This window comes from Amblyomma americanum, chromosome 5, assembly GCF_052857255.1.
Source record: "Amblyomma americanum isolate KBUSLIRL-KWMA chromosome 5, ASM5285725v1, whole genome shotgun sequence".
Taxonomy (NCBI): Eukaryota; Metazoa; Arthropoda; class Arachnida; order Ixodida; family Ixodidae; genus Amblyomma; species Amblyomma americanum.
The window spans coordinates 183,960,432-183,971,173 of NC_135501.1; the positions used below are offsets into that span (position 1 = coordinate 183,960,432).

Genomic DNA, 10,742 nt, shown 5'->3' on the forward strand with positions numbered 1-10,742 from the left:
CGCAAGCGTGCTACCCCATCGCGAAGCTCTCGCAGCTTGGATGTATCTTCTTCCTCACTTCCACTGAGCAGTCGGTAGTGCTATATATATATATATATATATATATATATATATATATATATATATATATATATATATATATATATATATATATATATATATATATATATACACGAAGGCCAGACCCTGGTCGAAACGTTAGAATAAAGATTGTTACTTTTTCCACCGTGTGCCCACTCTGTTGCGTTCACACACACACACGCACGCACAGACACACACAGTAGGCTTCATAGATTTTCTCTGCCGAGCTGCGAAAGAAACGTGCATGTTGTGGAACTGAGGCGTGCAGCCGCGGCGAGACAATGATCGGTCAGGTGCCCATCCCCGCAATTGCTTCTTCATGCTTTGCGGTACATCCGTAATCTCTCATTTACGCACCGTCCGGTTTTCCTGTTATAGCATATCTGACGTGGGAGGAGGAGAAAAACACTTTTATTGGCCGTTTTAATCTAGATCTACAGCTCGCTGAAAGTCCTCGCTGGGGTTTGACAACGCCCAAGTTGGGCGAGAGGTAGTGGGAGGGGGGGAGAAGTGAAAGTGACAGGGCAAGAGAAGTGACAGTGTTGCATGTCAACGTAAGAGGAAGGCAGCTGGAACAATGGGGGTGCTGCATAAGTTTTTCGCGCGGACTTCTGATATCATGAGGGACGGATGCGGCATAGTAAGTCTAGTTAGGTGTCACCGCGAGATAATGTGTAGCTTGATAGCCTTGATGACCTACCCTTCGTTCACTGTCGGTGGGCTTGACCAGGGATCACTGGCGCCCGGTTAGAAATTTCGCGGGAGAGCTGATGTGCCAGCTTATTACCAATGACCCCATATGGCCAGGTATCCGTCAAATGTGCTGTAGTTAAGGAAGCCGAGAACTAACTCGCCAAACATATTACGTTTGATGTGCCAACTCATTACCAGTGATAACGTGTGGCCAGGAATTCACCGAAGGGTTACAGGGTGTGGGCCGTGCGGAGGTCTGACGGTAGGTTTCTACGGTACAAAGCTCTCGGGGAAGGGAACGGAAATGTTGGATAGCGTGGAAAATGCCTATAGTAGTTCTAGGTAGCAGATATCGTGATTCCGTCCCGAGAAAGGGCCACTACGATTGCTGCTGCAGATCCGGTGGCGATATGTGAAGGCATATCAGTGTAGGCCCGTTGCTGTGCCCAGTGGCGAATGACATGGTTGTATGCATATGCTGCCCAACGACCCTTTTGATTTGTCGACGACGTGTTCCGCGGAAAGATTTCATAAAAATTCGAGAAATAACCTATAAATACCCATCAATTAACAATTAAGCGCATGTGGTTTTTTGCATTCTGCAAGAAGCAAAAAATAAAAAGTGGTTCATTCTTACTCTGGAATGCGGTGAAGAACAAAGTACAGGCAGTCATGTGCTCTCCAACTCTTTAATAATAATAATAATAATAATAATATTAATAATAATAATAATAATAATAATAATAATAATAATAATAATAATAATAATTGGTTTTGGGGGAAAGGAAATGGCGCAGTATCTGTCTCATATATATATCGGCGGACACCTGAACCGCGCCGTAAGGGAAGGGAGAAAGGAGAGAGTGAAAGGATCGAAGTGAGAGATGCCGTAGTGGAGGGCTCCGGAATAATTTCGACCACCTGGGGATCTTTAACGTGCACTGACATCGCACAGTACACGGGCGCCTTAGCGTTTTTCCTCCTTAAAAACGGAGCCGCCGCGGTCGGGTTCGAACCCGGGAACTCCGGATCAGTAGCCGAGCGCCCTTACCACCGAGCCACCGCGGAGGGTCTCCAACTCTTGGTCTTTCCGGAATTTAAACACGCGGAAGTTTGGTACGGATTTGTAGTTGCCGCAACATCCAGGCACACAGAACTTGTTAGACACGTTCGCTCTCCTCTCTAGTATGGGGATCGCGCACACATTTTTGGAATTTGTAGCGCACCAGCATGAGCACACCACAAGCAAACAGCCTGAGAAATAATATAGCGAGAACCCTCCTAACATCCAAGCGTCAGTAAATCAAACCGAAAAACAAGCACATGTAGCTAGGGGACTGCTCCCCCATGCCGGCCAGTAGCGTGCTGTGACAAGTCAGGCGACCGTCGCGACTCCCACGGCCTGGGCCTCTTGCCATGGCGGTGGCTTCAGCGAAGGACGGCTGGTTGATTGATTGTAAAACATTTATTGCGTCGAGAGCAGGTTGCAGAAGGACAGCTGAGGCTGCGAGTTCCCTTTTCCTGCTGGGTTCCACCACGCTCTCTCACTCCCGCCTGCTGGGAGTACCGAGCGCACTGGCGCTGCGAGTTCGCTCTCCTTCGCTCTCCTTTCGACTTCCACCGCGGTTTCCTTCGAGTGAGCCGAATGTTCCCCATTTTCCCTCCATGGTGGTTCAGTGATTAGCATGCTTGGCTCGCGACCCGGAGGGATGAAATCTCGGTCGTGGCCGTCGCGTTTCCCTGAATACTTAGTACAAGAGACGCCCGTGTGCTGTGCGATGTCAATGTACATTAAAGAACCCCAGGCAGTCGAAAGTATTCTGCGGAGACCTCTGCTATGGTGCTGCCTCCGCGGCGCGATTTAGGCGTCCACCGGCAAGGGAGAAAGTTGCTGCACTATTCCTTTTCTTGAAAATAATTCTTCCCTTCCCTTGAACAGGCGCCATATCGCAGCTTTCCATTCTTACACTCTCACCTTCCTCCCTTTTCTTATGGCGCTGTTGAGGTGTCCACCTCAAGCCGAGAAATGAGTCAATTACTGCGCCATTTCCTTTCGTCAAAAACAACTAATCAGGTTTCAGGACTGTACTAACTTTTTTACACGTCAAGGAGGCCAAGATAGCTTCGTGGAGGCACTCATGAAGAGATTATTTACATGTTTCCGCCAGGAATCCGCGGCACGACAGTACATATAGGCAAAGGAGTAAAAATGTGGCCGCCTCTCTGGTGTCTCAAAAGGGCGTTTTAAGTGCTAACATCGAAAGGTTGTCCGTAAGTTGCACTGACGAAGGTTGGAAGGAAATTTCTGGGATTAGCTAAATGTTATGCGGTTGTCTGAGTGACGAAGCTTCGCGGCTGTTCTAGTTTCCTCTGCACTTTCCCACCTGTGCTCAAGCTCTGCTGAATTATTTCTGAAGAAAGCCCTTGCAAGTTGCCTGGGCCTAACAACACTTTTTTCATGTGCTCAAAGGTTCAAAATCATAACAGGAAGATATATCTGAAAGTAGCGCTGCAGCTCGTCTAACAGATATAACTGCCCTCATTGTCCTCTGCAGTATGCCAGCCATGCTTGGTGTGTACCTGCAGTATTTGTCAAAAGTTTGGAAGCCACTGCTTCTGTGGCTAGAGCACTACTGACTAGCGACGTAGCCTGGATATCTGCAGAGCTGCAGCCACCGTGGGTTCTAAACTTTCGACAATGACTGTACCTGCATTTCTCTCACTCAGTCTTATTTCCACCTCATTCTGCCCAGCATGGTTCAGGATGTCGTCGTTGTTGGCCTTGGGTGGAGTGGCACACACCCACAGTGGGGGATTGGCCAGGGTGCCTTGCATATTCAAACAATAGTGACATATTGATGCAAATAAGGGTTGATGTGAGTACAGTTTTGTGTGCAAGGTAATAATTTGTCTAGAGTGAGGAAGCTGCAGCGTATTCATTTTTCTTGAACCTCTTGCCATCCCACGTTTAAAATGGACATCTTGACCGAGCTATGCCATTAACTGGTTATCCATCACAAGAAAAGTGCTGAGGGACCCGCAGCTGTGGCTATCAAGTTGGACTGCAGAGTCCAGAGTTGCGGAACCGAACACCGTATGTATTTCGAAAGAGGCAATATGCAAATATGCCCATGTGTCGTGCGATGTCGGTGCACATTAAAGAATCACTGGTGGTCGAAACTAATCCAGAGCCATCCACTGCAGCATCTCTCATGACACATGAGCAGATTGGGGATGTTCAACCCTAAATACCTTACAAGGGTGTCGAGGACTGGCACTGTAAAATGTTGTAGCATGAGACGCCATTTCTAGTTTTTGTACAAACTGAATGATCAAGCACCTCGGGTTACCAACACCTAAATACATATGGAGGTGATAAACTCGCACTTAAAAAGTTCTGGAAACGCCTCCACTCCCAAGATATAACATCCAGCAACATGTATATATGTTCCAGACACTTCTTGCCTGGCCCAAAGCGTTGGAAATAATGGTCTACTGACAATATGGCAAAAAGGAGTAGCTAGCACACAATTTAAACTGAAGAAATGTCTGTGATTTCACCGATTCCCATTTTAGGTTTAGGTTTATGGGGGTTCAACGTCCCAAAGCGACTCGGGCTACGAAGGACGCCGTAGTGAAGGTCTACGGGAATTTCGACCTCCAGGGGTTCTTTAACGTGCACTGACATCGCACAGTACACGGGCCTCAAGAATTTCGCCTCCATCGAAATTCGACCGCCGCAGCCGGGATTGAACCCGCGTCTTTCGGGCCAGCAGCCAAGCGCCGTAACCACTCAGCCACCGCGGCGGCTACGATTCCCCTTTTAACCTGAGAAATGTTCTTAACTCTAAATTAAAACAGTCTTTACCTGGTGAACTAAATCACTTTTATTCATTAACCTCAATAAAGGTATGGCATTTTTTCCTTCCAGCCTGTTACTACATACAGCTATAATCTGTCACTTTGATGCTTCCTCTTGCGATGCTGGTTCGGCAGCTTCGTTGCTTTCTACAGGAGGTCTGATGTAAGTTGGTAGCCTCTCCAGCATGGTCTAAAGAAATAAAAAAAAAGACATCATGTAACCAAAGTAGTTTAGGTGTAACCAGCACAAAAAATGTGAACACAGGAGACACACATACACAGGACAAACATCACCTCCGAGTACACGCTGAAGTTAGTTTTCATGTTGCATTAATTGAAGCAAACTCGCTGAGATCCAAGCACATTACTCCTAACAACCACAGGAGCTCATTAAATATATCAGACATAAATTTATTACAACCCTACCACACACATGTGCTTTGCTAGAGAAAAGAAAATGATGGTCGACTTAGTGCTTCAATGCCTCTGACTTATCTGTGGTCAAAAATACTGTTACACAGCAGAATCTTGGCAATTAGAAGCCATTTAATTTGAAATTCCAGTTTATCCAAATTACCACTACTTGGTCCCATATGGTCCCATAAACATAACATGTATCCAAAAGGTACAGTGATCTCTTGGTCGTCATGTTAGAAGCACAAGAATATGATTGACTGTCTGCTTAAAAGTGATGCTGACGTTTTACATTTCTTTTTATATCTGGGTGCTTTTGAAGCATGAAATCTTAACACTACAAAGAGGATCTGCACAATTCGTCCTGCGCTGGTGCCTGTTTATTGCTCAGTTTATTAACACGGTACTATGAACATACACCAGAATATAAACCTTTCAGGCACTACATTCACAACTGCATACATTGCGAATTCATAGTTTTTTCTAGGAGTGTGCTATGCTGGCAGACGATTTCAACACCCTTCATATTGCAACCAGGTTGCTTTTTCATAGTCTCAAGACAGTTAGCTTAGGAGCATGTCCTTCGACATGCTCATGTAGACAGATTTTGTCACCCAAAATATTATATTTTTTTTCGGTTTGTAGTGTCATGTGTACCGTGAAAAAATAAAAGAACAAGAAATACAGGTGTTTCAATGCTAATATTTCCACCCACTGTAACAGACTGTACAAAATTCAGTACACGGCAGTAAAAATATAACTGCTGTCGTGCGTGGGCGGCAATTTCAACGGGACGTCACGGCCAATGTGTTTTCTGCGGAGCCAAAGTAAACAGCCTATGTTTTGGGGGTTTATCACTGTTCGCGTGATCTGAACCAAAAATGGAGACTGAGCGGTCAGCACCAACAGCACAAGAACTTTGTCTGCGCCATGCATTCGGACTGCGCTGTTCTGTTTCGTTCGCATCACAGCGAAGCCATGACTGTGGGGCCATCTTCCCACCAGTGGAAAAAACACGAGCGGCGCCGTGGCCTGTTCCCAGGACAACCCAAGCTGCCCACCAACCTTGGGCAACTCTCCTGACCCTCTTATGCAGCTATGTCACGCAATGGTCGAACATAGGGACAATGTGAGGGGACCTGGAGAACACCTGTTCTATTACGCGATGGCGTATACAGCTCGTTCAGTCGAAAAGCCATCAGCATAGTCGGCACCGCGTGTCGGAAATAATTGGGGGCTGCGTAAAAAAAATCACATCATGTTAATTTGTGGTTCTAGTCACTGATGACTGATTGGTGTGTGATAGGTGATGACGAGTTAATTAAATTATTGTAAGTAACTGATTAATTAAAGAAATGAAAAAAAATTGAAAAAGTGGGTTCAAAGGTGTGAAAATGCTCAGAACGAAAAGCCAATGCTTTGATGATGCTAACTAAGAAAATTTAGATCGTCTAATTGGTCAATTAATTAACTGAAACAATTGAAAATGAAAAATGTGTTCAAAGGTGTCAAACTGCTCAGAATGGAAAGCCTAACCCACTATGCTATCGCGTCATCCCTTAAGTGGATCTAAAGTGTCCTCTCCAATTTTTTTATATGGGGCACCAGATACATGTGTCAGCTCTCTCCTGTCCTAAATCCGCAAGATATAACCTTTTAAGCATAAACCGCTTCCTTCCCGCAACTTCGCATCTCCGTTTTCTTGGGGTGCATGACATCGAGCCGGAGACGCCAATATCGTCGCTAACTCTGTCCCAACACCGTCAATGTTTTGCGTTGCAAACCCCGACTAATTGCTAGACTATACAGTAGGAAAAATCTCATCTGGAGAGAAATGGCAAGCGTCACCTGAAGTGTTAATGCAAGCTCTGAGTCCACCATTTGAAAAATACAACACTCCATTATGGCTGGATGCACACACATAGTACTGCATCTAGATATATGGGCCAGCAATGGCTGCAAGCTCCATGGTATGAATGGCAATGTGAGGTGCTCTGTAGACTATGGGTTGTGGTGATGAATGGCCCCTCCTAATATAACTCACCTTTGTGACCTTCATGGCAACACCTTCAGGAAGGTTCCTCTGGATGTACTCGAGATAGGTGTCTGCCGTGGACCCTGTCAGGCGTTTGAGCTGAAACCATGTACATAAGGGCAGGTAGATATGAAGTCAAGGGGCACAACCAATGCAATACGAAGAATCTGTGAAAAAAAAACAATGAATGGCTGGCTCTCGCGAAGTCCTGACAACATGCGACTAAAACCCTGCCAGTGGCTGGATCTATTATGGCCTTTTTGAGACCTTGCTGGAAAATCTAGACCAGAGGTTCTCAATTTTTTCAGCCTCACGGAACACGAACAACTCCGAGAGGTGCCGAGGAAGCACGCGCACCTTGGTTTCCATCTTTTCCTGCCTGATAAAAGGAGCATACAAACACACAACCCCTCAAAAAATGGCCAAATCCAATTAACTACGACCAGCTGTGTATAGAACTGTGACCATATAGGCACATGAAATGGGTTGCAGGCAGAGACAGTGGGGCTAAAAGTGTAGTTGCTGGTCGTGCTACTACAAGACACTGCGTTACCTCAATGACTTGAAAGTATGTCCTCATTTCGTACTGAACCATGTGCTTCTTCTTGCCAAAGGGCGCTTTCAACAATGTCCATCTTTCATTCACTTTCTTCGGTTCCCACCTGGCCAAAAAGAAAAAAAAAATGCGATTTTGCTGTTTGGCTTCGTTGACATTTGTCTGATAGCAAAAGATTACTGAAAAACTTGGAGCTAAAGTTTGGATACTGGTAACACTGAGCATATCTGGAACTTATTCGGATTGCCCGAAGAAGTCACTAGTGATTTGGTGCAGACCCAGAACTCTGCAAATAAAAACAACTTGACATCATCGCAGTTAATTCGCAAAAGTAGTGCAAGGCTCCGATACTTGTCTCTTATTATTTTTTATCTTGCTAAGATACATAGCCGTTCACATCAAAACTGCAATCATGATGTCCTCATTGGTGTAGACGTCACCGTTTCAGCTGAGTGGCTGGAAAAGTTTACAACGCAATTTTCTCAGCAATAAATGCGCTTTTTGCTTCTGGACAAACATTAACATCACCAGAAAGAGCCACAGAGTCAGTTTCTACTTGGAATAAAATTTGGACGAAATCATCCTCAGTGTTCCTTTAACAGTACCATGACCACCAGGGGCTGCTATTTTGCATTTCGCTCTTCAAGTTGTATAAACACCTATTATTGGCTGTGTATTTCCTTCTTTATAAGAACGTGTAGGACATTAGTATACACGGATCATGACAAGCATTTGCCTTTGACAGATAAATACTTTATGAATGAATTCCTTCTCTTATGCTGGTTCGGTCTCAACACTGGACCGATGACTCTGACGTCGGAATTCAATACAGGTCATGTGGGGCATGAAAAAGATGGTGATATAATCGCTGCTTCTTCATTTTAATTCACAACACTTAAACCAGCCTGCCTCAAGAGTAGGAACGATAACAAATGAAGAAGCAGCAGTTGTATTGCAGTTTTTTCATGCTCCATGTGACCTGTACTGAGCTTTGACGTCAGAGCCATCTGTTGAAACCATAAGCGAAACAGCATCAGAGAATAAATTCAGTTGCACATTACACAGTTTCCTCAGTGAATATCCTGCAGTGATTCATGTATACTAGTGTTTCATGCATCATTACAAAGAAGAAAACATGTATCTGGAAATTCGGTGTCTATACTGTTTTAAAAGTACTCAATTAATGATAAGAGCTGAATTGTGCATGGGGATGGCAAGATGAGAGATCTGGTGAAAGTCTCATGATATCTACAAAACATATGATGCCCTTTGCAGTCAATGACACACTTGAGAGCTCCAACTTCCAAGAGCATAAAAATTTTGGTAAATTTGATAACTGTATAAATGATTGTCCGGATACACAATATGATGAACAGCATGCAAGCCAGGTTTCATGACCAGTCCTAACCTTCAATGGTAATGAACCTAATTTGCATCGCAGAAGCCTGCAAAACAGCAGACATCTTTTCTTTGTCAGTGTTTCCATGTGCCAATGTCAGTTGTAGCTCAAAAGAAGAAAATGGAATGCAAAAGAGCCATGTGCAAAATAAAAAAAAAGCCGTGGTGTGCGGTAAAGATAGCATAATGATCACTATCAGAAATGGATACATGTATACTATCAGAACATTGGCCAGAGCCATTTGTGACCAACATGTAGAAGAGACTTACGTCCTCGAGACAGTAATGTCCAGTAGCTTCGCTGCCTCCATAGCATACCACTTGTAGCTGCGAAGGACTGCTGGGTCATGCCCTCTGACCTCAAGCTCAATGGTCTTGTAGAGCTTGTCAGGCTCACCGCTGTCCTCTGCCTGAGCCACTTCTGTTTGAGGCTCTGCCGGTGGCAACGCAGCATCCTAGACAGGAACACACAAAACAGGAAAGGTAAATTCAATCCTACACTTCAATAAGCAGCAACAGTCAATACCTTCGGCTGCAAATCTAGTTTTGTGGGGGCGGAAAGGCCAGCATCGCGCGCCATTGTGCAAACATAAACGCGCAGACTCTACAAAAAAAAAAAAATTGCCAGACATTCAATAATAATGAAAGCCTCTCAATCGCCACAAAAACGCCAGCACAATTAAGTAAGCAAACTGCAACGAATCGAGGAGCGCAAAGATGGCTAGAAAAACGAACCTGGTTCTTATGGTTCACATGCACGCGACTGAGCGAACCGAGCGATTGAGCGAAAAGTTTCCAAGTAGCTGGCACCGCGATAGTCGCTCTGGCCGCTCGAAGCGCCGCGGAGGCTCAAAACAGGTTTTTGCGCCGCGGCGGCAGAAATCGCGACCGTTTTCGCTCGACAGAACCAGTCCAAGACGCGCAGCAAGCCAGGCACTCGGTAACCATGCAATTACAGAACGCCGATGAACGAAACGAACTTACTTGTTCCGCTGTCTTGTTAGCTAAACTTTGAGAACAAAGTCGAAGTTGCTTGGGTGCATGCACACCGCTCAACCGAAACCGGTAGACGGGCAAGAGACATTGCGCGGCACAGGAAGGTATTTCAGGAGTTGAGACGTTTCTAAGAGCACTGGCAAACACCTGGAAATCGAAAAGAAAGCGTTAGGTAAAACAGAGAACGGGTCACGTTTGAATATTTTGCCTGCAAGACGGCGTAGATTCCGGACAACATGAAGAACTAAAACAGCGATTTCTGAGATTTTCGAGGAATTACAAACACGAACAACAGCTTACTGGTTTGTTTAGCTTTAGCCGCGCTTGAAGTTATTCACAAGGAACAAATGAGGAAGTTAGGAACCGTCGATTCTACTGCGAGGTTGTTAGCTTGACTGAGATTGAAATGATTTCGCGAAGCCAGAGCACATACCCTGGTCACAGAGAAAACTTTAGAGCACATGGTGCGGGACAGTTGAGCCTGACGCGGTTCACACAACCATCACACCGCCACAAAACGTCCTGAGACACACGTGCTTAAACTATTTCTCCACCCGCGGAGCAAGGCGTGCAGACCGTGCAGACGCCATCAAACAAACGTAGATGCGTAGAGAAATAATATTTCGTTTTACCTCAAAAGTAAACTAGAGAGCAATGCGTGAATTTGTACAATCGCTAGCGCCCTAAGGTGGCGTTGCCGAGCGGAGT

The 10,742-nt window shown here is 45.2% G+C and overlaps 1 protein-coding gene across 2 annotated transcripts; it reads right to left on the reverse strand.

Moving 5' to 3' along the window:
• Positions 1 to 4,643: 4,643 nt before the first annotated feature.
• Positions 4,644 to 10,635, reverse strand: mRpS10 (mitochondrial ribosomal protein S10). 2 transcript variants are annotated; one of them, XM_077666032.1, is made up of 6 exons: positions 10,468 to 10,635; positions 10,023 to 10,181; positions 9,309 to 9,493; positions 7,638 to 7,746; positions 7,094 to 7,183; positions 4,644 to 4,825 (listed from the first exon to the last, which is right to left on the reverse strand). In XM_077666032.1, exons 1-6 carry the CDS (start codon positions 10,495 to 10,497, stop codon positions 4,733 to 4,735), a joined length of 666 nt encoding a protein of 221 aa, XP_077522158.1. In that variant the 5' UTR covers positions 10,498 to 10,635; the 3' UTR covers positions 4,644 to 4,732. The 2 variants fall into 2 exon arrangements, with proteins under 2 accessions (XP_077522158.1, XP_077522159.1); XM_077666033.1 differs by lacking the exons at positions 10,023 to 10,181; positions 10,468 to 10,635 and adding an exon at positions 9,565 to 9,702.
• Between the last annotated feature and the right edge of the window lie 107 nt (positions 10,636 to 10,742).